We start from the raw sequence: 27404 nt of genomic DNA on the forward strand, positions 1-27404 counted from the left end.
CTGCCTCCAATTTATCTCATTCCCAGTCCCCAACACCTGTGTCAGCAAAGGCTGCCCCGCAGCTCCTTCAGACGCTATGATCCACAACTGTGGAAGCTCTCGGAGAATTGACCGCCCCTTAACAAAACTATATCAGCAAAATTGACACATTGACAGTGTCTAACAGCACATGCAATATTCCACACCCATATGCTCCCACAAAAGGAAAGAGCTGTATTTTCTAATGTATGTGTTCTTTAGGGTCAAGTATCATTCGTGTATATATAGCCTTTGGGGGTCTTTAAAAAATATACTTTTATTAATGCTTTTGTTTTTACATCATTTGTAAAATACTCTTCCTTGCTACAAAAAATTTTTAAAAGAAGAGGAAAAGAAGAGGGAAAGTTCGATAAAAATAACCCCTACATCCAATGCACTTTCTTCTGCAAAGAGGAGAAATGGTTTCTTGTGAGTCTTGTCTGGGACCAAGTTTGATGGTCATTACCACTTTGCAGTATTTCCTCATGGTTATCTCGTGGCTATTTTTCTATCCATCCTTCATTTCCTCAACGATATTCTATTAATTCATGTATTACACATTTTCTTTTTGGCAAATTTTGATCATCGGTCATCCAGTGTATTGCTACTATTTGTGCACACATAGGCAGCTGCTATAATATTTTTGAGATGGAACTGGGAGTGTTTAATTCTGGGCTCTGGAGAGATTTCATAGATAGAAGCAGGAGAACTGTTCTGTTTGAACCCCAGAGAGGAAAACTAGGAAATAGGGGACTTCTCAAAGAAGCAAATATTACGCAAAATGTTTGAAAATGAAATGTATCCAGAAATGCAACGAGCTGCCCAGGAGGGAGTGGAATGGCTGCCCCTGGGAGTGATTTGTCTGTAATGTTATAAAAAATATTGTTAATCAGTATGAGTTGACCAAGAAAGGACCGGCTTCCTACACTGTAAGTCTATGAATTTCTTTTCAATATGGAAAAGCCTATGAATTCTGGCATAGTGGCTAGTGAGGAATCATATTTTTTAGATTGATTCAGGAAGTTTGCGTTGAAATCTTCACCTCTAACACACTTGTTAGCTAATAATCGTGGCTTAAAAATTACTTAATCCTTTTTTAGCCTCAGTTTCTTTATCTGTAAAGTAAAAGGAAGGAACACCATGGCTTCTAAAAATCAACTTCAGTTCTAAATTGGTGATTCTAACCTGGGATGCTCTAGAGCTAGCTCTAGGGAACTGATTGGTTTTTATTGTTGTTGGTTGTTTTTCCTGAGGCAACTGGGGTTAAGTGACCTGCCCAGGGTCACACAGCTAGGAGGTGTTAAGTGTCTGAAATTAAATTTGAACTCAGGTTCTCCTGACTTCAGGGCTGGTGCTCTCTCCACTGTGCCACCTAGCTGCTCCTGATTGTTATGTTTTCAGTAGGAGCATTTCCACCTTGAAAATCATCAACATCTATAAATCAGGACTTGATTTATTGTTTTTGGTGATTTCTCAACTTAAGAAAATGTTAATAAGAGCAAATCAAATTTAAAAGTTCATCTTGTATTCATTTCTCTCTGCCTGTCCCCGCCTCCAACCCAGCCAGGTGTTAAATATGTACTAGCACCCCACTGATTTTAACTCAGGGATCAAACTTCTGATGATTTAAACAAACTGATGATTAATGGATTCATCTTCCATTTATTTGCCACTGCTTTCCCTCATCCCTGGTTAGAACCCTCAGATGATCCCAATCTCTCACCTGAGGGGGAGAGATGGAGAAGTAGGACGATGAAGAATAAAAAGAACCAATGCAATTGGAAAATATGATAGGATCATAGATTTAGAGTTGACAGAGACTTTGGGATTCATCTGGTCCAATCCTCTTGTTTTATAGATAAAGAAATGGAAGCCCGGAGAGTTCACTTATCCAAAGTCACACAGGTAAAAATGGACAGAGAAGGGATTTGCCCCCAGAGCCAAAATTCGGCATTATTATTCTGGGAGGCAATCAGGATTAAGTGACTTGTCCAGGGTCACCTCGCTGGTAGATATCTGAAGGTGGATTTGAAATCAGGTCTTCCTGACTCAACGTTCAGTTTCATTCCATTGTGCCCCCCTACCTGGATATGGATAGGGGTGGAGGGGGAACACATTCTAAGCATAAAGAGAGGACAGCAGGAGTGAAGTAGAGAGAAGAGGTACATTTGCTCCCATGACTTACTCCATGAAGAAACTCAGATGCAAAAAAAGTACAGACTTGCCAAGGTAATCGGATGAGTGGTAAACATAACTGATATCGACATCTTTGTTTATCAATCCCTTTGTGCATATTATTTCATTTGATTCGCACAATCATTCTATGAGTTGGTATTGTTAGTATTGTTATAATACCCATTTCACAGATGAGGAAACCAAGTCTCAAAGAGAGCAAGTAATCTGTCAATAGTCACATCTCTAACGACTGTTAGAAGCGGATCTTGCTCTTTGTTTTTTTCTTATTTCAAAGGCAACACTCTATTGTTAGCCCATTGTCCTTTGTATTATACTCCCTCCAATTCTTCAGTCACCCAGTGCACAGGGTCATAAGCTCCTGCTATCCCTACCTAGCGAATGAATATCTGGCTGACTGAAGACTATAGGAGCTAAAACATCCAGTATTCTGGATTGGGTATTCTTTCCTCTTCCAGTCTCCCATCCTAATCCCAGGTGCTCGGGAGGAGGGAAAAAGTGACATATCTATTCCAGTAAGATGCCCTGCAGTATATATATATTTGCAATATGGGAAGAGGAGAGAGAAGTGACTCTCAGAGTTTCTTCTAAAGACCCCTGAGGGTCCTTGAGTGTCTTTTAGGAGGTCCTTTAAGTCAACACTATGTTTCCAGTATTATTAGGGCATTTAAATTTCGAACATGGTAAATATCAATAGATAAAACACAGATAAACAAAAAGTCTTTGGGATGATCTTCGATCATTTTTAAGAGTGTAAAGGGGTTCTGAAACCAAGAAGTTTAAGAATTATTTGAACATTTTCTGAGGAGAAAAGAGAGAAAAGAAAAGAAAATTCAAGAAAAAGACAATGTAGCCTCATGGAAAAAATACTGGATTTGCCATAAAAGACCAGAGTTTAAATCATGGTTCAATAACAGATTAATCATGGGACAACAAGATTCCAAAGCTCAATTTGCTTATCTATAAAATGGGAATAATACTAGATTTCCCCTGTTTCATAGAATGAAGAAAGTGCTTCATAATACTAAAGTTCTTCATAAGCATTAACTAAATGTATTATAATTAAAATAATAGCAAAGGAAATGGAGTAGGAGAAAGGTGGAGAAGGCATCGGCTTCTGAAGTTCTCAGCCCTGTTCGGCCAGATAATATCTCTAGAGGACAATTACAGAGAGTCCTTGGCCCTGCTCTGTTTGACATTTTGAATAACAACTTGGATGAGGACATAGATGGGTTGTTCATCAAATTTCCTGTTGACGAGCATCCAAGAGAACGAGTTAACTTGTTGGATGACAAAATCGGGGACTAAAGTGATCTCAACATGCTATAATGATGACCTGAACTGCACACTGTGAAATTAAATGGGGAGAAATGGAAAAATCCTGCATTTGGATGAATGCCAATTACACCAGAAGAGAGAGACTCGGGAGCCCAGGAGTAGGACAAACTGTGTCAATTAGTGGTGTGGCTATGGCTGCTGAAAAAAAGGGAATTCACTGGAGTTTCATCAGAAATGACTTACATGTCCACAGTGATTGGCTCCAGTTCTGAGAACCATGTTTTAGACCGGATATTGACAAACTAGAACAAGACCAGGGAAGGCCAATCAGCTGAGGTGCCTTGAAATGTGACATACTTATTACCGAGAGAACCACAGTGATTTAATCTGGAAAGAGGTGTGTGTGTGTGTGTGTGTGTGTGTGTGTGTGTGTACATATATAATACATAGATCATCAGCATCAGTATGTCAAGAGAGGACAGATGGACCATTCTGGGTAACTTTAATGCTAGAGTAAGCTCAGATTAGCAGAGGTGGCAGGGAATCCTTGGGAGGAATAGAGCTGGAAACAGCAACAACAAGGATCATTCACTACTCGAAGGCTTATGTATCTCAAGACCTTCCCATCACCAACACGGTCTTCCATTTTCCTAAAAACAGTCAGACTTAAGAGTATGCAAGCGCTGAAAAAAAGAAAAAGAACAACAGAAATGTACATTGATAATTTTATTGTGGTAATTTATTTCTTTATTAAAAGGAATAGCAATTTGTACATGATAGAGTTGCAGTTTCACGTGCAATCGTCTTTTTAAAAAATTCTATGTTTTAGAAATGTTTATTTTGTTTAATAAATTACAAATAAACAAGAAAATAAATGAATGAATAAATAAACAAATGATCTTAAAAAAAAAAAAGAGTATGCAAGCTCACAGCAAATACTGGCATTTAATAGACTATCCACTAGAAAGGGGAAGACCCGGACAGGATGTGAGAGTGACAAGTAGCATGTGGCACAGAGTGCCGGAGTAGCCTCTCCAGGCTAAAGATTCATTCTTCAAAAACTGAGGCCCACAGGCAAAGCAGCTACCCAAAGATTTAGATTAGAGCTTCTTGGAGGGGAAATGGTTTGTTGCTACTTGGAGGGATTCATGAATGAATGGCTTGTGGAAGAAGGGTTAGATTTATTATTCTTGATTCCTTCAGAGTTACCTGGGAGCTATATATATATATATGGTATTATTAGATGGTTTAATCTATGTTATTAAAGTATATTAAGTACTTTATCTTATATATATATTTTTAATAATTTTGACTTTTTATTGACAAAACCCATGCCAGGGTAATTTTTTTACAGCATTATCCCTTGCACTCACTTCTGTTCTGACTTTTCGCCTCCCTCCCTCCATCCCCTCCCCCAGATGGCAGGCAGTCCTATACATGTTAAATATGCTGGGAGCTATATTTTAAATATCTGACAGTCAGATTTGTTCAAAAGGCTATTTCAGAATGTCAAAAGGACCAGTAACCAGCCATCATAGTCTGCCATCAGAGGATGGCTGACTGCCTCTCATGGATGTTGGAGAGGGAATTAAGGTTTCAGGGAGGGTTTGGAATACATAGCATTTAAGGTCCTTTACCATTCAGAACTTCTATTTAGGATTCACCAACAAGTAAGATGACCCGTCTAGGATTGAAGTAAATGTTCTAGACCTCTACTCATTCACTCCTCTTGTCTTGGCAGTCCATCTCAAACACAATGGAGGATGGTTGTCACTATTCAGCTGATCATATAGACAGAAGAAGGCATCTGCAAACTTGATGGGACCCAACAGGTGTTTCTCTTTCTAGTTCCCTGGGAATCACTGAGAGGAAATAAGTAGGGTATCTATCTATGTCGGAGCGGAAGTGGTGTGGGGGTGTGTGGAAATTGTCAGCTGAGTGGGCTCAACAAACATAACAATAATTAGCCCAAGCCTTTTATCCTCAGAAGCTAGAGGCTTTAGGAGGGCTAATTAATTAAGCTTCCAACACCCAGCTGAGATAATGCTTTTACTTTATACTTACTTAGCACCTTTCTCAGGGTTAGGTGAGAGAGCCAGCCTCATTATTCCCACACTGAAGATGGGGAAATTGAGATCCCCACCCCTTGTGGCAGAGCAGCCAGCCAGGCTGAAGAGCTCAGAACTCAGCAAGCTCCTTACTTGGGAGCAGGGACCTGACTGGGGAGAAGTTAGGGGATCCAGCTGTTCACTCCAGCTGCTGAACTGGAATTCACCCCATAGTTATGGGCAGCCAGTATTGGAGAACTCTAAACTATGGGACTGGGGGATCAGAAAGTGAATTGTGCAGCTTGAATCCTTACTTCTATGGGGACATGAAGAGAAGAACAACGTGGGAAGAGAGAAGGAAATAAGCATTTATTTTAAAATGTCAAACATTTTACATATATTACCATTTGATTTTCACAATAAACCTTGAGAGGGAGATATTTTTATGATCCCCATTTTACAGGTGAGGAAACTGAGGCAAATAGAATTGTCTGAAGTTGGAACTGAATTCAGATCTTCCTGACTCCGGGCCTATCACTCAATACACTCCACTACAACGTGCCAGTTTTGTTCTCTACCTGGGTCAGAGGAAAAATCCTTCTTCTAAAGCCACAGGCCACCCTCCTAACGTCATGATCTATTGTCTTGTAAATCTGTACGCTCAGTCTCTAGGACTGAGTTAAAAAACTGAATAGTGCAAGTTCCTTTTATCCCCCACTTCTTGGATACAGTTCAGAGCAAGGGATTCCCCTGATGGTGGCTTTGGAAGTGAATTCATTTGAATCTTGGTATCCCCCCCCCCAAAAAAAACCAAAACATTAAATTAAATTTAAAAATGCACATTTACATTCCTTCCTTCCTTCCTTCCTTCCTTCCTTCCTTCCTTCCTTTCTTCTTCTCTCCCTCCATTACTGCTTCCTCCCTCCCTCTCTCCCTTCCTTCCTTCTTTCCTTCCTTCCTTCCTTCCTTCCTTCCTTCTTTCCTTCCTTCTTTCCTTCCTTCCTTCCTTCCTTCCTTCCTTCCTTCCTTCCTTCCTTCCTTCCTTCCTTTCTTCCTTCCTTCCTTTCTTCCTTCTTTCCTTCCTTAGCAATTGAGGTTAAGTGACTTTCCAGGGTCACACAGCTGGGAAGTGCTAAGTGTCTGAGATCAGATTTGAACTCAGATCTTCTTGACTTCAGGACTGGTGCTCTATCTAATTCACCCCCTAGCTGTCCCCCGACCTCTCTCTTTCTTTGGTCTTCTCCCCCAACCTGACACTCATAGGTTTTCTGGGGAGAACACAATTTTGGTTTCAAGATAGTAAACCCACTTTAAAAACTATGTAGCTAATGAGCCCCCACTGGTATATTTCTCCTAAATATTAACTAGCAGATACAATTAACTTTTAGCAAAGGTATTTATTAATGTGACATAGTAACAGCACCTAAAAGGCTCACTATCCTACTGATAAATACAGTGTCCTTGGAAAGAGTGGGCAAAAATGGTAATGAGACACATTTTTAGCAAACATATACGACCACAGTTTCTCATTCCTTGGGTACTGCCTGATCTTAAAGTCCTCTCTTCTCTGTGGAGTCCTCACAAAACTCCCCTCAAAGGCCAAGCCTCTCCCCTATGTTTTATCAGCTGGGCTTGCAGGGTCTCCTTTTTGCATATCATCTATTACAGGGGATGGTCTCCTTGCTCCTTGAAGCTACTCCTGCTATCTAAAGACTCTCTGTGTGACTGTCTAAAGAGTCGGTCCCTACTCTCTTAATTACTCTTTTACGCTTTTAAACTCCTTTAAACTGACTTTGCAGATGTTGTCTGGGGTATCCTCTGGATTCTGTTGTCAGGTAGGGATGTTCTCAAATTCTCAAGTACTGGAAGGCTTAGCTAGAGAAAGCCTTTCATGGTCAATGTTTTATTTGTCCATTGACAAGGTTCTTATTCACTAAAGGGACACGGTCGAACTTCATAAAGAAATTATCTCGAAATTAATACTCTTCTTGGTCCATAAAAAAAAAAAATCGATCCTAGTCTTTTAAGGCTTCTTTCCATGGTATATAAAAATAGAGCATTTATTAAGCTCTTGTTATGTTCTGGATGTTACACTGAGCACTGAGGTTATAAACATAATAAATAAGCAAGATAATCAAGGCCCTTAAGGAGCTTGCAGTTTAATGGGGGAGGAGGGAAAGCAACATATAAAAGGGTGCTAGAAAGGGAAACACAAGGAGAAAATGGGACCCAGATTGAGGATATGATGAAGAGAAACCAGAAAGTGAAGTGGAGATTTGGGCCTGGACAAAAGCTCACCTGTCAATCAGAGTTAGGGTATTGCGAAATTAAGTCCAACACTAATGCATTGTTAGTGTAGTTGTGAACTGATCCAATCATTCTAAAGAGCAATATGAAACTATGCCCAAAGGGCTATAAAACCCTTTGATCCAGCAGTGTCTCTTCTGGGCCTGTATTCCAAAGAAATCATAAGAGAGGGAAAAGGACCCACATGTATTGCAAAAATGTTTCTAGCAGTTCTTTATGTCCTACCATAGAATTGGAAAATAAATGGATGCCCACCCATGGGGAAATGGTTGAATGAGTTGTGGTATATGAAAACAATGGAATATTATTGTTCTATAAAAATGATGAACGGGTTGATTTTTAAAAAGCCTGGAAAGATTTAACTGAACTGATGATGAGGGAAGCAAGCAGATGCAGGGAAACATTGTACACAGCAGCAAAATTATGTAACAATTAACTATGATAGATTTGGTTCTCAGAAATTCAGTCATCTAAAGCAACTCCAATAAACTTTGGATTTTCAGCTCTTTTTTCTTGTCTGTTTTTTTTTTCCTTGTGTTTTTTTTTTTACTTCTGTTCTAATTTTTCTCTCCCAAAATGACTCATATAGAAATATGTAAGAAATGGTTATATATATGTATACTTAAAAAAAAAAGAGTCCAAATATTTGTACTGATACCAAATGTTCTGTTAATGACCTGATAATATATTTATTTATTATTCGATGGGTCTTTCTACTTCTACTTCTATTCTCTGCCCTACTCATCACTGCTATCTTTAATTCAATCAATCAGTCAGTAAACATTGATTTATATCCATTAAATGCTGACTGTGCTTAACCTAGAGATACCAAAAAAAAAAAAAAAAAAAAAAAAAAAAAAGCAAAAGACAGCTCTTACCTCAGGGAACTAACTCAGTCATTATTTCTCAAACTGGATTATTGTAACTGCCTCCCAAGATCATTTTTTTTCTAAAGCAAATCCGCCTTCTTGTGTCTTCTTTTCTTAAAAGCTTCTCATAGCTCCCCATTGCCTGAACAAAGTCCACATTCCTTTGCCCTGTATTTAAAACTATCCCCAACCTAACCTTAAGGCACTTTTTGAAGTTTATCTACTCCAAATTCCCTCTCTCCTGCCAAGCTGATTACTCACTGTTCTTTAAATAGGCCTCTGAGTATTTGCCCACTGCATTCAGTTTACCTGAAATTCTCCCCCCCACCACCCCATATCCACTGATTAAAATCCTAGAAATTATAGAAATAGCTAAAGAGCCAGGAAGACCCTGTTCAAGTCCAGTCTTGCACTGTAGGTTAAAATCCATAATCAAAATGAAACTTCCTCCTCTTTAACTTTGCAACAAGTTATCTGTATAGAGAGATACATTAAAAAATTTTAAAAATAGTATTTCATTTTTTTCCATTCGTTTTTCCAGTTCCAATTTCGATATTTTTCAATTTCTAATTTTTCAGTTTTTCCAATAATTTCCAATTATTCCAACTTCCAAACATTCATTAAAAAAAAAATTCTCCCAAGCCATCTGCATCTAGAAAGAGAACTATGGGGTCTGAATGTGGATCATAACATAGTATTTTCACCCTTTTTGTCGTTGTTCCTTTGATCTTTTTTCTCTTTCTCATTTTTTTTTCCTTTTGATCTGATTTTTTTCTTGTTCAGCATGATAATTGTGGAAATATGTATAATAGAATTGCACATGTCTAATATATATTGGATTACTTGCTTCTTGGGGAGGGATTGAGGGGAAAGGAGGGAGAAAAATTTGGAACACAAGGTTTTGCAAAGGTGAATGTTGAAAACTGTCTTTGACTATATTTTGAAAATAAAAAGCTATTATTAAATAAACAAGTAAAAATCTTCCTCCCTCCCTCCCTCCCCTTCACCCTCCCTTCCCTTCACCCTCCCTAAGACAGTAAGCAATCTGAAATAGGCTACATATGTACCTTCATATAAAACTTATTTCTATATCACTCATGTTATGAAAGAAGAAACAGACCAAAAGGGGAAAAAAAAACACATGGAAAAACAAAGTAAAAATGGCATACTTTGATCTGCAGGCAGACTCCACCTTTCTTTTCTTTCTCTGGAAGTGGACAGTATTTTTCATTATGAATCTTTTGGAATTGTCAGGGATTATTGTATTGCCAAGAAAAGCCAAAGCCAAGTCATTCCATTCACTGTACAATATTGCTGTTAATTCTCTTTCTCTCTCTCTCTCTCTCTCTCTCTCTCTCTCTCTCTCTCTCTCTCTCTCTCTCTCTCTCTCTCTCTTTCTCTCTCTCTTTCTTAATCTCTCTCTCTTTCTTTCTCAAGTTTCTTTTTCTCTTTCTTTTTCTTGTCAACAGTAGTACTGCTGAATGGAAGAAAGTGACCAGCTTGTTTACTTTGGGGCACAGCTGTGGAGGTAATTTCAAGTGTAAACATCTTGAGGCCAAGGATTATATCTTTTCTTTTGTATATCAGAGAGGAGAAAGCTTTTTGTGAACTGAGTTTCACTAATCCTATTTTATTTCAGCTTTTCATCTCTAGTTCTAGGACCTTTTATATAGCAAGGGTTCAATAAGTGTGTGTTTGAACGAACTTGATGCAAATCATTTCTATAGGACTTAATACTTCCTGGGTTTTAAAAAATGTTTAATGTTTTATTAATGCTCTTTTTAAAGAAACAATTATCAATTATATACACTTCCTCATCTCATTCTTCTAGCAAGATAAATCATCTAGCCTTGTCTGAAAACATAATACCTTATTCTAAACTTATCGATTACCATCTCCCTGCCCCAGTGAGAGGTATGCTTCACCTGTTGGAAACTCCAAAGCACTTTGATAGCTGAGTTCTTGAGGTAAGAATGGCAAGTACTATTTATTTATTATAGGACAAACAGCCACTGAGGGCTTACCGGAATTAGCTAATGCAAAGAATCCTGGGTGAGCCAGGGCCAGAAACAGCTCTCTAGCCTTCCTGTGAAGGATTCTGTGCTATATGTTGTGTTTGGGATGAGAGGATCTGGCTTAGAATCCTGCTTCCACCATTCAGTTAGAGCCTGTATCTTTACCTCTCTGACCCTTAGTATCTTCATCTATGAAATAATTGGACCAAGGCTTCTTAAACTTTTTCCACTAGTAACCCAAGAAATTTTGATATGACTCCTGGTATATAAGTATATAAAATAGCTATACAAATCAAACCTTGGTAATAAATCATAATTTTGTGACCCCCACCTTCAGCTAGAAGGCCCCAAATGGGATCACAAACCACAATTTAAGAAGCTAGGAACTCGAATACCTCTAAGGTTTCCAGGACGAGCTCTGGTTTGTATGAATCTGGAGGATTGGATTAGGGCTGGAAGAAAGGTAAGAGGAGCCTGTGGAGTATATCTGGGAGTGGGGTTCAGTGTCTCTTAAGGTGAGGGCTGTTGGGTTAGATATGTTTAAGGTCCCTTCCAACTTTCAATCTGGAATCTTACAGTTGGGCTAAAAAAGGATGCTTCTTAACTTGGCTGTTCCCAAGAGAAGAATTTCCTCAAAATTTGGGTAAACATGCTGTATGTCTTATTTCAGCCCTATCAGGATTGCACGTCTCTGAACTGGATTCTATCATGGCCCCAGAAACTTCAGTGGGGAAACGCAAGATTCCACCAGTTTGAGTGCTCCCATCTTTTCTGATCTCTTCTGTTCCCTCTGCCCCTCTAGTGAGGGCTGGAACAAACCTCACATTTTCAGAGGGCTTTTTTGGACTCCCATCATCACCCACTGCAATGTTCCTCTTTTCAACAGCTTTCTAAAGTCCCTCATTCGATTTCAAGCTCCTTAAGGGTGGAGGCTATTTTTTTTTTATACTTTCTATTTGTATCTCCAGTACCTAGCACTTCTATTACCTCTGGCACTAATCATAAACTCTTCCTCACAATTTGGGTCCCCTTTCTTCCCTCCCCCCGCCCCAGATGATTTTTCCAGTCAGCTTATTGTAGGCACTTAGGCTTTGACCAGACACATTAGAGTCCAGCTACACTGGCTCCCATTTCTGTCTTTTCAATGTCTATCTCCCCATGCCTAGAATGCTTTTCTGCCCTATCTCCAATTCTCTGAATTCCTGGCTTAGAGACTCACTGCAAAAGCTATCTTCTTCAGGAGGTCTCTCTGAGCTCCTCGGGGCCGATTCCTAGCTCTCTAGGATACTGTCAGTCTGTTGAGTCAGTATATTGTATAATTATTTTCGGAAGATTCTGAAGATCACCCGGCAGGATAAGATACCAGACAATGAGGTCCTGTCTGGAACTGAACTTCCAACTCTACTGCAGAGAGCACAACTCCAATGGGCTGGCCAAAAAGCTATTTTATGGAGAACTCATACAGGGCAAGTGCTCACAAGGTGATCAGACAAAAGCAATGCAAGGGCACTCTCAAGGTCTTGTCTTAGTTCTTAGTCTAAGGAGTCCCAAAGAGTCAGACAAGACTAGGCCCTTCACTTTAGAATGGATTGTATGACAGGGGAGACACTGGCGCAGTACCGCCCAGCATGGTGTCCCTCATCAGAGAAGGTGCTGGGCTCTATGAGCAAAGCACAATCAAATTAGCTCAGAAGAAATAGGCAAGGTTTAGAAGCCATCTCAAATGTTCACAGGGACTATTTGTGTCCAACCTATAGCAGAGCACTCCGAGATCATATTGTTCTGATCAGCTACAGTTGGACACAGTGTAACTCGACTCTAACATAGTGATGTCATTTTGGTCCCTCTGGAGAATGAAGAACAACAATCAACCAAATAAATATTTTGTAGAAGATAAGTGTAACTACTTATCTGTGTTGACTTTCCCCAAAAGACTTTAAGCGTCAAAAAAAATTATTTTCCCTTCCTTTCCTCCATTCCTCTACCCATTAAAAAGACAATAGATCAGTTATACATGTGAAATCACGAAAGCATATTTCCATATTAGCCATGTTGCAAAAAAAAAAAGCAAGAAAAAGAAATTGAAAAAAAGTTTATTGCATTCTGTCTTCAGTTTATCAACTCTCTCTGCAGAGCATCATGAACCCTTCACAATTGTCTCGGATCATTTTATTGATCAGAGTACTTACGTCTGATTATCATCACAATATTGCTGTTGCACAATGTTCTCTTGGTTCTGTTCAGCTCACTTTGCATCAGTTCACATAGATCTTCTCAGGTTTTTCTGAAATGATCCCCTTCATTATTTCTTATAGCACAAATAGTATTCCATCACAATTATATATCATAACGTGTTCAGTGATTCCCCAATTGTTGAGTATTCCCTCAATTTCCAGTTTTTTCCCCTCACCAAAAAGAGCTGCTGTAAATATTTTTATACATATGGTTTATTTTTTTTTCCTCCTTTTTCGCTGATCTTTTGAGTACAGACCCAGCAGTGGTATTGCTGGATGAAAGAACGTGCACAGTTTCATAGCCCTTTGAGCATAGTTCCAAATTGCTCTCCAGAATGGTTGGATCATTTCACAACTCCATCAACAATGCCTTAGAATCCCAGTTTTCCCGCATCCCCTCCAACATTTAGCATTATCCTTTCCTGTCATTTTAGCCAATCTGAGAGGCGTGAGATGTTATCTCAGAGTTGCTTTAGTTTTCATTTCTCTAATCAACAGTGATTTAGAGCATTTTTTATATGACTACGGATGGCTTTAATTTCATCATCTGAAAATTGTTCAATTCCTTTGAGCACTTGCCAATTGGGCAATGCCTTGTATTCTAATACATTTGACACAGTTCTTCATATATTTTAGAAATTAGCCCTTTATCAGAAACACTGGCTTAAAAAAAAAATTTCTTCCTACCTTTGTACTTCCCTTTTAATCTTGTTTGTATTGGTTTTGTTTGTGCAACAACTTTTTAATTTAATGTAATCAAAGTTGTCCATTTTGCATTTTATAATAATCTCCACTTCTTCTTTGGTCATCACTTCCTCCTTAAAGATCTGATAAACAACCTCTCACTCTCCTAATTTGCTCATTAGACTCATGACATCAGGGAGGTGATAGAATGACATGAAAGTGAATTGGGAATTAAGTGAGGGAGGACTGTGCAAAATCACCAGTCTCACTTTCTTCTCCAGTCTGGGGCCGCTGGCAAGTTACAGATCAGGAGGATTGCAGATGGCCCTGGATGCAAAGAAAGCCCTTGGCCTTTTTCAAGCTAAGGTCCTTAACAGATCTCAGTTGGACTGAAGCAACACCCGAATTCAGTGATTAAGGTTAAAAAAAGAGAGAGAGAATGCAAAAAAAGGGGTCTGGAGAGAGGCTTCAGCTGCATCTCTCCATCTGCATGGAGATAATTGAGCCGTAGGGAGCTGATGAGGTTATCAAAAGAGAGGGGAAAGGGTTGGAGGACACCCACAGTTAGGAACAGAGCGCGGACAAAAGGCTCATCCCGGAGAGGGAAATGGGTTTGCTGTGGGAGGTTTGGAGAGGTGTGATAAGCCACGGGATGGCCCGCTGCGCTGAGCCAGATAAAGCTGATTTAGGGAGCACTCTCTATTAACCAAACACAGTGTTAAAGGCTCGCCATACATAGACAAGCCAGCAAGAAAATCTGGACCCTCCAAGTGGCAGCCAAGGGGTCGGTGGTTAGAGAACTGGGCTTGGAGTCAGAAAGATCGAGATTCGGATGCAACTCCAGCCGGATCCCTTTCATGATCCTGGGTAAGGCGTTTTAACAGTTCTCAGTCTCGGTTTCATCTGTAAAATGGGACAATAACAGCGCGGAAATGTTGGGAAGATCAGACGCGGTAGATGAGGAAGGGAAGAAAACACAGGAAAGGGAGCAAGCCGGGGGAGGAAGAGGAGGGCGGGGGATTGGAGGAAGTAGCACGAGGTCTGAGGAGGGAAGGCTCCCCTGGCAGAGCCCGGCCGCTCGGGGACAGAGTCCAAGGTGCAGGGGACCGGGAGAATAAGAATGGGCACTGGCGGCGTGGAGTGGAAGGGGGCTTTAGGGAAGAAAAATGGGCTTTTGGGGTCGTTTTTCTTCGTATCCCCAGCGCTTTAGCACGTGCCCGACGCATAGTAGGTGCCTCAGGTAAAAGCCTCCCGTCCCAGGTGGGATTAGAGCCGAGGAGAGGCGGCCGCGGCCATTCTGCTTCCACTCTTTCCTGGGATTTTGAACCAGAACCAGGAGTCAATGAAGGGCTTGGCTTAGCCGACCTCTCCCGTGTCCCAAGGTCCATCCGGACTGCCCTTGGCATCCCGGGACAGAAGGGACGCTGCTCGGGGGTCCCTCCGACCCTAAATTCCCCCAAGCACGTTTCTCCGGGTCCCCTCCCTAAGTCTAGGGGGCTACACCCCATCCGAGCTCCGAAGGACGATCCGGGGGACGCTCGAGCTCGCGAAGGGCGATCTAGTAACCTCAGCGGGGATCCAGGTTTCGGGGGAGGGGGGCGAGCTTCTTTTACCGAAGGGACAATGGGAGCTACTGAAGGTTTTTGAGCAGGTGAGTGTGGAGGTCTGAATATATGTGCCCCTGGGGAGGAAGAATCCGAGCGGAGGGGGATTAGTGGGAAGGACTAATCCCGCCCCCTCCCCGTGACCTTGAACAAACCCCTTCCCGACTCCCCCCGACTCCCGTCTGAAGCTTGGTTTCCCCTTTGGACGCCGGAGGAAGTTACGTTAGCCCCTGAACTTCCCTTCCAGCCCCGGCCTGTCCGAGTGGAAGGACGCGGGTGACGCCAGGGGGAGGTTCCTCCGTTCGCCTCCAACTCAAGGTCACGCCAGATGCTCCTCCTCCAAGGTCTAGTCCTGGGCTCCCCGCCGAGGAGGCGCGTGTCTCTTTAAGGCGTTAGGCAGCGCGGGCGCGCGCAGGGCGTTTTGTCCTCGGCGGGCCGCCGTGCGCGGGGGCGGTGTCGGGGCGGTGCGGGGGCGGGGCCGGGGCCGGGGCGGGGAGCGGCGGCGGCGGGGTCAAAGGTGACGCCGCGCACCACGTGGGCGGCTGCCTGACTCCGTCCTTCCCGCAGGAGTCGCGGCGGCGCCAGGGCGCTCGGCTTGGGTTACGGGCGCGGCCCGAGCGAGCGGACGGTCCAGCCGGAGCCCAGCCCCAGCCCGAGAGCCAGCACCGGCCCGCCATGGTCATCAAGACGGACGAGCTGCCGCCCGCCGCCCCCGCCGACAGCCCCCGGGAGCCCGGCCCGCAGGGCGGCGGGAAGGCCCGGCCCGGCCCGGCCGGTGAGCGGGGAAGGGACGCGGGCGGGGGCGGGGCGGGAAGGCGTGGGGCTCCCCCGCGGGGACCCCGGGCTCCAGACTCGGCGTCGCCCCCCGACCTTGGACCTTCTCCCTGGTCTTTCCTTGAGGACCCTCCCAGGGCTTCAGACTGTCTTCCTCCGACCTTGGACCCCCCCGTGTCTTTCCCCTGACAGCTCTATCTCGGACCCGTAGAGTTGAGCTTCTTCCCGACCATGCACTCCCTTCCCCTCTTTCCCGTGAACCTCTCCTCTCAGATCCCCCGCTTAGGCTCGCGCCTCTCTGTCTCTCCCCCCCCTCCGACCTTGGACCCCTTTACCCATCTTTCCCTGAGGACCCTCCCCCAAGCTTCAGCCTCCTCGTCACCCCCTCGACCTTGGACCCCCCTCTCCGGCCTTTCTGACGCCCCTATCTTAGACACCCCCTTCGGAGGCGGCCTCCTTGCCTCCTGCCATCCCCTCCTCTCGCGGCCCCCCCATCCTAGGCCCCTCCCCATGCTTGTCCCGGCTCTCAGACTCCCTCTACCTCCAAGCTCCCTCCCGGGCTTCTCCCCGTTTGTGTCCTGGGGGCCCTGGGCCCGGCGGGGGACCCTCCCGTCCCCCAGACCCTCCCCTCGGAGCGTCGGTTCTCTTGAGTCTTTCTAGTGAGGAGGGGGCTGGGCCCTGGGCTGGGGGCCTCCGAACTTCAGTGGGGCCTGCTGGGCTCTCCTGCTCCACCCCCTTCCTGAAGGTCACCTTCACCACCCACCGGGCTGGACCCTTCCTCCTCCAGCGGCCGGTTGACCCCATCTCCTTCCTTGTGCTGTCCCAACAGGGGATCCCCGCCCCCCCAACTCTGCACGTGGTACTCCCCTCCCCCCGTTAAAGGGACCCTGTCTAGACGGGTCGTGCCCCCTCCCCCTCCCGGCCGGAGGGGCTGCTGCATCTGGCCGGAGCAGGCCCGGGCCGGGTGGGCCTCTCAGCCGGGGCTCTCGGGAGCATTTTGGCAGCTGTCATGCGTCGCCGCCATCGTGGGAATGGCTGTGTGAATGGGGGGGGGCCTAGCTGCCTTTCCCGACCCCTTGGGCCTTTGCTGCTTGGGGGCCCCCACCCCGCGCTCTGCTCCGGGGAGGTGAGGGGGCATCCCCCCAGCAGGCCCCGCCTGGCTGCCGGGCCTGCCCAGCTTGCAGGTAGGCCCCAAGTGTTAGCTTGGGGAAATGCTGAGGCTCTGGGGCCTTCCGGCCGGCCGAGACCCATCCCCCGTCCTTTAGGGGTTCACCTGTTGTGCCCCCTGTGCCTTTTGCTCCCACGCTTCCCCTTGGTCAGGGCTTCGCAGAGTCTCCCCCCTCCCCCCGGGTTTCAGTGGGTGGCAGTGGCTGCCCAGCGTTGCCGTGACCCCGCTCCTGGGTCCCCATCCCCTTGGTGGGAGGCTCGGTGACCTTCCCGCCTGGGCCGGTACATTTCTGGAGAGGGTTTTCCTCCTGGGCTCGGCACGTGTGCCGCCCTCCTGGGCAGCGGGGGAGGCCAGGCTGGGAGGAGCCTCCGCGCCCCCCTCCCCTTGCCGGGGGCCCGGCCGGGGGAATGTGGGAGGGGGTGGCATCGGAGGCATTTGCATCCTCACTTGATCATTAACCCACCGGATTGCGAAAAATGGGTCTGCTCCAGAGCTGCTGTTTTTAAAGCAAAGTTCACCGGTGGCCATTCCCCACCCCCCACCCCCAACTTCTCTCCACTCCTTTCTCCTTCCTCCCTCCCACCCCACAAACCATCCCAGTGGGGCAGGTGTCAGCCAGCAGGGAGTGGCAGGGGTGGGGCCGGCTCTCCCACTTTCTCTGGGATGCTGTGCAGCAGCCCCAGGCCCATGTCTGGCCTGAGCGGGGCTCCTCCCTCTCCCTGTGCTCGCCTCCCGTCCCTCGGTGCTCCCCTTTCCTCCACGTGGGTCAGCCTCCGCTCGGCTCGGCTGCTCCCACAAGAGCCGGACTTTTCGGGCACTTTTCTCTCCTCCTGCCCTGAGGGAGCTCCTGCTTCCAGGGTAGGAGACAAGGCTGGGGGTGGGGGGCAGCCACCAGAGGGATCTCATCAGAGGCGGCCTTGGATATTATGCTGAGATAGAGGGAGAAGGCGAGGATCCGGGAGATCTGGGGGGATGGTCTTTGAGGTCTCTTCCAGCTCGAAATCTCTGCCCCTGTGATGACTATTTTACAGCTGAGGAAACAGAGGTTCAGCCCAAGGGCCTGTCACAGGCAAGGGGTCGGGGCCCCCGGGGTGTCTGGCTTCTCCCCAGTGCACTTTGACAGGGAAGTATCTTCTATTCGGATTATAAATGGGAAGCAGGAGCTGCCGCCTGGGGCTGGTGCAGGCGGCCGCTGCCTTTGACCCGAAGGACTGAGGCCCTCCAAAAGCCGTCCCTTCCGAGAGAGCCAGCCCCGCAATGGGGGAGCCCCCTCCTTCAGAGAGGAGGAAACTGAGGGTCCCGACATGGTGCCCAGGGCCCTCTCCTGCAGCAGAGTAACCTGCAGGGTTAAGAGAGCAGGCAGGTTTTTCAAGTTCTTTCTAATGCGTTTGGTGTTCTTTTCCAAGTGTCTGCCCTCCGGGTGATCACCTTGGGGAAAGGCAGCGTTTTGTCCGGCTGTGGGGGTTTGAGGGGGTGGGGAACAACTGCCTTAGAGGAAGGCAGGGAAGCCATGGGAGAGGGTCGGGCCTGATCTGACCCGGCTTGTCACCCTAACTCCGACAGGCTCCAAATGGGCTTTGCTCTGGGTAGTGCCCAGGCTCCCGCGGCGCCTCTGCCAGCAGCTCCCCTCCCCGCCGGCCTTCCTCTCCAGCGCGGAGTGTGGGAGGAGAAGCCCAGGAGCTGCCTAGTCTCCCCTTGTTGGTGGATTCCCCGGGGCAGGGGTGTAGCTCCTCACTGGGCTGGGTGTTGAAGGGAAAAGTGTTGAGGCTGGCTGGGCCTTGGGAGGGCCCTGGGACCTGATCCAGACTCAGGTAAGAGAAGCTAGGCCAGGTGTTTGACGGGAGTGGGGTGGGCGGTCAGGAGGGAGTGGGAAAGAACACGCCCAACTCTGTGTGTGTGTGTGTAAAAGTGTGTGTGTGTGTGTGTAAGTGTGTAAGAGAGACTCAGATCTGCATTTAGGGACCCGGGGGGGGGGGTGGACCCCACTCAAGCTCTTTGATCATAGATGGAGAAGAGTCAGGTTTGGCTAAATGAGAATCTGTTACTATGAAAACTTGACTGTTACAGTAGATTTGGAGTAGGGGCGATAGGACCCCTAAGAGGGATAGCTGCGACCCTTCTGACCAGCCCTTGTTATTTCTGTCTCCTCAGGACCCTTCACCTCCCAGAGAGGCCCCAAGAGAAATATCAGGCTGGTGGGCTGGGTAGAAGACAGGCCGACCTTGGGGCTGGGGGGCTGCTGGCATTTGTTTATCCTTGCTGTGCAACTGACAAGCTGTGTGACCTTGGGAAAGTGAACTTTCCTGGGCCCACTTTGTAGAATGAAGGCTGAAGGCTGAATGACCTCAAACTCACAGCAATTTCAAAACACAACCAAAAAGAGGCCCTGAGGATCCTGCCTTCTTTATCCAATCCCAAGGAGAAGGAGGTGGGAGGTGTGTGTGTTCTGAAAAGTCCCCCTTTCTTCCTCCCTCCAGTGAAAAAATCCGATTGCAGACTTGTTTGGTCTCAGAATCGGGCTCGCCTTACCGAGGGGAAGGGGACTGCCCCTTATGTAATGGCATTAAGTTCTGTATGCTCACGTTCTCCCTTTCTCAGGTTTCCTGGACTGGGCCACCAGCAGAATCTCCACCTGAGAGTCTGCCTAGTACAAGTTAGGGAGGGGAGAATGGTTCTGGTTTAGAAGGATGCTTCTAAGCCCCAGGGACCGGTACCTAGCTGCCGACCTCCTCTTGGCCCTTTTGGGTTAGTGGGAAAAGGGAAGGCCTTGAAGAAGATGTTTTTCCCCCGCTGGGGTGGGAGGGCAATCCAATACCACCAAGGCCCTCTATCCCCATACCTAGAAATGGGCATTTGAATGAGTAACAGAAAACTGACCTTGCAGCAGCTGCGTTCCCCATTTCCCAGATTAGCTCAAGATTGAGAGTAGGGGCTTGGGATGGGGGTGGGGGTATTCACCAGGGGACGTAGTAGATGGAAGTCTTCTGTTAGGATATTCTATTCCATCTCTCTTCAGGTAGCCCTCCTTAAAGGAGTAGGAGTTCTAAGGGACCTTGGAGGCCACAGAGCGAGGGACTCCAAGATTCAGAGTGGGCGGATCTGGGACATCGAGGACTAGGATATTCAGGGCCTGCGGCCTCCTGGGAGGAGGTTGGAGGAAACACTGAGTATTTGGAGATCTCTGCTTCCTTCCTGGACTGATTTGTGCAGCTGGGTCTGGGCCAAGCTCATTTGTGTCCTGGGGGCTGTGGAGATCAGCAGGGGTGTTGGGGCTTTGACCCTTCCTCTTTTTCTCCCCCTTCTTCCCTCTCCCCCCCCACCCCCACTCTGGTCACTGGATCCCTGAGCAGTCTCGCTCAGGCTCTGGGCTGGTCTGACGGCCTCACCCATTGGTACTAGGGGCTGCTTTCTTTTAGTCCTTCTATTCTTTCTTATGGGGCCTTTACATTTTCCCTGCTGTCAGCTGGGCTTCTGGGAAAATCCACAGAGAAGATAGAATTGGCTCGATTCCCTTCCCTCCTCTGAGGCTAGTATTTCTCAGGGGGTGGGGGGGAGGGGGGCAAGCTCGCTCCTTATTGGGGGCTGAGAGCCTGGGTCACGAGATCAGTAGCTACAGAGAATTCCCAGTCCCCTTTCCGCTTTCTTACCGCCCTCTACTCTCCAGACTTGTGACTTGTAAAGGGCCAGGGCACCTGTAAGTGGGGCTCCAGACAGAGCCCTCTGGGCAGATAGACCTAAGAAGACTTGGGGGAAAGGTCATATCCCCCCACTCTACCAATTCCCTGAGGAGTTTACAAGAAGATTTAGTGGGAGCTCTTTGGAGAAAGGACATTTTGGTGAGGCCGTCCCCAATGTCCTGGGCTGGGGTCTGTGCCAGCTGCTGTTGGCGGCTGGCAGAGGCTGTTCTGTCTGCTCCTGCCAGGGATGAGGAGAGGGCCCCCCTCCTGCCTAAGACTCCTATTCTGGAGAACCCCTTGCCAGTGCAGAGCGGGCCAGATGTTCCCTGTGCCAGGGACCCTTACCCAGATATCATTCCCAGCGACGGAGAGAGAAGGGTTCCAGGCCCCCTTGGAGTAGAGACAGCTGGTGATGGAAACCTTCAGGTTTTAAGAGTGGGTTCAGAAGCCTGTCCCACTGCTGTCCTTCCAGCCGACCTTGAGCCGGCCACCAAGTGGAGGGGGTTAGCCAGTCCTCAGGCCAGTGGAGTAGAACAGGGCCTGGTGAAACCTGAAGCTGGCAGTGCCGGCTTTAAAGAGGGCAGCTGGGCAGGGTCAGCGGGTGGGCTGGGTCTTGCCAGTGAAGCCCCATTCACATATAACAGCCATGAGTCCCTGGCCCTGGGGCCCCTTTCTAAGTTAGAGGGCGAGAGCCAGGATTCCCCTTGGCAGGGTGGATGGGGGGCTCCACCATCAGACTTGGCGTGCGCTGGGAGCCTCTGTAGCCCCCAAGAAGAGCATTCCAGTCCCAAAGACCCAGTGCCCCGTGGGGATGAGAGCTCTGGAGTGCCAGAGAAGAGGGAGGAGATGCAGCCCCCGCCGCCACTGCTGCTGCCTGCACCTGGGGGGCTTGAAGGAGGTGGGTCTGGGTCAGCAGGGGTCCCTTGTCCTTGGGTGGCCAGGGGTAGATCAGCCCTTCTCCATGCCAGCCTCTGATCTGTGTGGCTGCAACACGTGCTCCTGGTAGGTGAGGGAGGATCGGGTTTCTGCCTTGGGCTGATCCACACAGGAAATGTGACTCTGGGCCCCAGGGAAGGGCCCCCCCACTACCCCAGAAGCTTGTTGTCCTAGGGACTGCCTGAGGATCAGGAATACCTTCACAGCACAGCTCTGAGCTCCTGGCCGTGGTAGTGCTAGAGGTGTGTGAGTGAGTGTGTGAGTGTGTGTATATGTGTGTGTGTGAGTGAGTGTGTGTGTGTGTGTGTGAGTGAGTGTGAGTGTGTGTGTGTATGTGTGTGTGAGTGAGTGTGTGTGTGTATGTGTGTGTGGAATGTGTGAGTGAAAGTGTGAGTGTGTATGTGAGAGTGAGAGTGAGTGTGAGTGTGTGAGTGAGTGTGTGTGTATGTGTGTGTGAATGTGTGTGAGTGAGTGTGTGTATGTGTATGTGTGTGTGAGTGAAAGTGTGAGAGTGAGTGTGAGTGTGTGAGTGAGTGTGTGTGAGTGTGTGTGTGTGTGAGTGTCTGAGTGTGTGAGAGTGAGTGTGTATGAGTGAGTATGTGTTAGTGTGTGTGAATGAGTGTGTGAGAGCGTGTGTGTTAGTGTGTGTGTGAGTGTGAATGAGAGTGTGAGTGTGTGTGAATGAGTGTGAGTGTGTGTGTGTGTGAATGAGTGTGTGTGAGAGTGCATATGCGTGTGTGTGAGAGTGAGTGTGTGTGTGAGAGTGAGTGCATGTGCGTGTGTGTGCGTGTGCAGGGGTGCATGAATGAGTGTGTGCCCTATATATGCCCTGTGTAAGGGCTATAGGGGGGCATGTCTCTAGCTGCGTTTGCAGGCACACACACAAACACTAGTATTCCCACGTGTGGGTGAGGGCGAGTGTCTGGTTCCCCCCATGACTGAGCCTCGTTGTGAAGGGAGGGCGTGTTGGAGACCGGTAGCTAGGTTTGGGACGCCCGGGCCCTGATGGGGGAAGCTCATCTCTGCTCACGGTCTGGATGAGGAAACTGAGGGCTCCCAATGGGAGTGACAGGTCACAAGCAAGTGAGCCGGGACCTCCCGGGAGTCATGTGTGGCCGTCCTTGGAGATGCTCTTCTGCATCCCCGGTGTCCAAGCGAGGGTTACAGGAGAGCTGGCTTGCCCGGGTCCCTGGCTGGGAGGGCCTCAGGACTTCATTCGGGAGGGGAGCCCGGCTGCTGCCTGTGGCCAGAGAGCCCTGGGGCCGGCCCCTCTGCAGAGGGTTGTTCGGCTGCTGCTCTTGGATTCCGGCTGTTCTGCTTCCATCTTCAGAGATGGGCCCATGAGGGGATTCCCTGGGGTAACCCCGAGTGTGGCAGGTGCTGCTTGGCCCTCCTGGGGGCGGTCATCTTGTCGGCCCTCAGTGCTGAGGGGGGTTGTGGGACCCTCTCTGTCCCTTCCTCTGCTTCTTCCCCGCTTTTGGCAGCCCTGTATGTACTGTGTGGCCCGTGTAGCCCGGGAGGAGCCCAGGGCTCAGATGTCCTCGGTTTCCCCTCCTCTGAGGGAGCACAGATGTGACTTCTGGCCTCGGGCACCTCGGGGAGACCCAGGCTTGTTTCTTGCGGCTCCTTGTCTGGGTTCAGGTGAGTCGCCCGGATCAGTGACATGACAGGTAGCAGGGTCACACCTCCCCTTGCAGGACACTGAGCCACAAGAGGTTGACTCGGTGGAAGCAGAGATGCCCGTCTCTGTCCCAGGCATGGGGGGGGAATTCTGGCTTAATTTGCCCATTGGGGAAGTCCCAGGACCAGGCTTCTCCCCTTCTGATTCCCAGCATAAACTAGAGGGAAGATTGGCTGACACGAGACACTCCTGGGGGCCCGGCCAAGGGCCAGGAGCAGGGGCTTGAGCCCTGGGGAGATGATGGCAGCTCGCCAGGCCCAAGGAGCCCAGGGGCATGGCAGGGACAGGGATGCGGAGCGTTTGTTGAACATGGTCGTGCACACAGAGGCTTAGGGTGCAGCGTATGCTGAGACCTTGGGCTCGCGCGGCTGGATGCCGGCCGGGAAGGCTGGGCCTGGGGAGTCGGGGCACGGAGATGGTGCCGCTCGGGAGGAATGGGCTCCCTTCCCTGGCCTCGGCTGGCAGGGTCCTTGCCTGAGACTAGGGGGAGGTGGGGCCTTCGCAGTGACCTCATCCGGCCCTCTTACTTGATTTGCTTTGCACTTCCCTTGCGCCATCACTTTAGGGTTCACCTGAAAAAAGGGGATTTGCAAGAAATGCACTGAACTCATGTGGGAGTGAGTCATGGGCTCAGGGTGGAGGGAGAGAAGGGTGGGGCATACAGCATTCCTCCCACCCCAATAAGGGTTCCATGGTCCTCTTTTCTGAGGAATTCCCAGTGGACTGAGGGCTGTAGGGGAGGCTCGGCCCAGGATGTCTCTGGCCTGGGGGGCCCTTGCTGACCCAGAAGCCCACCCCCGGGGTCCTGCTCTGATCTGTTCCTCTTCCCCACTCCCAGAGCTCCCAGCAGTCATGCTGCTGAACGGGGACTGTCTGGACAAGAAGAGCGAGGAGCCCAAGGAGAATGGGCACGAAGAGGCTGAAGGCGGTGACGAGAGCAGCGGGCAGGAGGTCATCGTCATCCAGGACACCGGCTTCACTGTCAAGATCTCGGTCCCTGGGATCGAGACTTTCTCATTGCAGGTGAGGAGCCTGAGGAGGGGGCTGGAGGAAGAGGAGGCCTGAGCGCCTGTGGGGCAGCATCCCATGGTCCTGCTACAGGCTGGAAGGTCTTCTGACCTGACACCCCCAGGGTCTTCTCCTTTAGATGCCAATTCTGGTGCTGTCTACACAGCAAATATTGTTGCCAAAATTTTTTTCCTCACTATCCCCTACTCCACTCCCAGCCCCGTGCCCAACTGGGAGAACATTCCAGGCCCGAGGTAAAGTCTGCAGTAGATTGTAAAAGAAAGGAAGGAAAGTGGAGTAACATTCACTTTGATGGCAACTCTGACAAGGTTTCATGTTCCACACATGTGACCCCCACCTCTGCAAAGTCGGGAGGAGGTTCCGGGTAACCGTCTGAACTGGGAGAATAGAAAGATTTTTAAACCTTAAAGTCCACCATGAATGAGCTGTCAGGGGGGCCTGAGCGCCATGGCCTGGGCTGGAGGCGTGGACTCCTTGTCTTCTCGTTTTTAGGCTCCCAGACACCCTCAGACATAGAAGCAAGAGGGAATTTTGCCGCCTTAGAAGGCAATGGAGGCCCAGAGGGACAAAAGTGGCTGAGCTCTCTGCTCCATCATCCCCAGGCCCTCGAGCGCCCCTGGCCTCCAGAGCTGGGAGGGGCAAGGACTCCTTAGGAGCTGCCCAGAGCGGGAGACATCTAGGGGTGTCCCCTTGGCCAAGGACCATTTCTTGGGGTGGGGATTAAACTAGAAGCTCTTCATGTTCTTACCTAAATTTGTAATTTAATTTGTAAATTTGTCCTGTCTCCCTCCCCCCTTTCCCTGTTCATCTTCTCCTCACCCTTTCAAAGGCTCTCTTGTCACTTGGGCTCAGGTCCTGCTCCTGGAGAGGCCAGGGGACCAAAGCCACATGTTGAGTTGCTGCTGTGGGAGCACCTTGGGCCTGGGCCTGTCCCTGCAGAGTTGCCTGTACTCTGGACTCTGATCCAGGAAATTGCTTAGCTCCTGGTAGCAGCAGGAGGGAGCAGACTGTCCTGGGGCCCAATCTGAGGAGGGAGGGATGTAGTTTGGGGGGAAACACTAAAACAAATGTTAAAATAATTTTCCTTCCCTCCCTCAGTCCTCGCCCCTGGAGTGTAGGCACTAGGAGCATCTGTGTGGGCTTCCAAGAAGGACGGCTAGTTGGGGCTCCCCACTGTCAGCAAGAAGGCTCAAGTCTTCCCCTCTGGGATCTAGCTTAGATATTCTCTTCCTCCCTCTAGCCCCTCCTGATCCTTCAGTTCTTCTGATCTCCCATAGTTTCCTCACTTCCTTTTACTGTGATTAGTTTGTTTCACGTGTGTATTCTTGCCACCAATTCATTCTGGAGAAGCCAAAAGATGCAGAGAAAGGATAGGGCCAGAGAAGGGCCAGAGAAGCAGTTTGGGTATAGGACCAGCAGCTGACTGAGTAACCTTAGGATAGTCTTTGAGAGTTTCTTTGTCCTTATTTGTAAAATACATACATATAAGTGTAGAGTTTGTGTCAAGTAAAATTATAAATTTAAACGAATAATTTTATCTCTTAGAACCTTATTTTATTTTTTCACAATTACATGTAAAAATGATTATTAACACTCATTTTATCTTATTTTTTTAAATTCATTCATTCATTCATTCATTCATTTATTTTTTTTCATTTCTTGTCCTTTTATATATATATATATTATTTTATTTTATTTTATAATAACTTTATATTGACAGAATCTATGCCAGGGTAATTTTTTTACAACATTATCCTTTTACTCGCTTCTGATTAACACTCATTTTAAAAGAATATATTTTAAATTCCAAACATCCTATCTCCCTCCTCCCTTTCCCATCCCTCCTTGAGATTGTATACATATAGTCGTGCAAAACGTTTCCATATTTGTCAAGCTGAAAAAGAGAATGTGGATTAAAAAAAAGTCTAAGAGAAATAAAACAAAAAAGTATGTGTCAATCTGCATTTAGACTCGATTCTTTTTGAGTGGTTAAAAAATGGATAGCATTTTTCATCACAAGTCTTTCAGAATTGTCTTGGATTATTGTATCTAACAGTAGCTATTATTCAGTTGATTATCATACAGTGTTGCTGTTACTGTGTAAAACATTCTCCCCACTCTACTCACTTCACTTTGTGCCAGTTTATATAAGTTTTTCTATGTTCTGAAACCATCCTGCTCAATTTTTATACAATAGTATTCCATCACAATCATATACCACAACTCATTCAGCTATTCCCCAGTTGATGGGCAGCCCTTCAATTTTTATTTCTTTACACTACAAAAAATAGCTGCTATAAATATTTTTTATTTTCCTACCCCCTTTTTAATTATTTCTTTATTAAACATTTTTTCAGTATTTTATCTTCCTAAATACATGCAAAGATAGTTTTCAGCATTCACCCTTGCAACCTTGTAAAACTTGTTCCCAATTTTTTTCCGCCTCTCCCCCTCACTCCTTCCCAGGACATCAAACAATCTGATACAGGTTAAACATGTGCTGTTATTTTAAACGTTTTCATAATTGTCTAGCTGCATAAGAAAAATCAGATCGAAAGGGAAAACAACCAAAAAAAAAAAAAAAAAAGAGCGCACAACATATGATACTTTGATCCACATTCAGTCCCCATAGTCCTCCCTCTGGATGCAGATGGCTCTCTCCATCACAAGTCTCTTGGAATTGCCTTGAATCACCTTATTGTTGAAAAGAGCCATGTCCATCACAATTGATTACATAATCTTCCTGTTGCTAAGTATGATGTTCTCTTTGTTCTGCTCACTTCACTCAGCATTGGTTCATGTAAGTCTCTTAAGGCCTTTCTGAAATCATCCTGCTCATCATATCTTATACAATAATAATATTCCCTTGCATATGTTTAACATATATTG

The 27404-nt window shown here is 47.4% G+C and overlaps 1 protein-coding gene across 4 annotated transcripts in view; it reads left to right on the forward strand.

The window, feature by feature from the left end:
- The first annotated feature begins 15788 nt into the window (after positions 1–15788).
- The window catches only part of CLUH (clustered mitochondria homolog), a 28012-nt gene continuing 16396 nt past the window's right edge, over positions 15789–27404 (forward strand). For 2 of the 4 annotated variants that reach the window (XM_051992134.1, XM_051992135.1), the window contains exons 1-2: positions 15789–16025; positions 24325–24509. In XM_051992134.1, the coding sequence (XP_051848094.1) occupies positions 15926–16025; positions 24325–24509 (285 nt within the window). In that variant the 5' untranslated portion in view covers positions 15789–15925. Of the gene's footprint in view, positions 16026–21552; positions 21768–24324; positions 24510–27404 lie in introns of those variants that run through there. The other 2 variants (XM_051992133.1, XM_051992132.1) reach the window with 2 other exon arrangements.

Source organism: Antechinus flavipes, chromosome 4 (assembly GCF_016432865.1).
Source record: "Antechinus flavipes isolate AdamAnt ecotype Samford, QLD, Australia chromosome 4, AdamAnt_v2, whole genome shotgun sequence".
Lineage (NCBI taxonomy): Eukaryota > Metazoa > Chordata > Mammalia > Dasyuromorphia > Dasyuridae > Antechinus > Antechinus flavipes.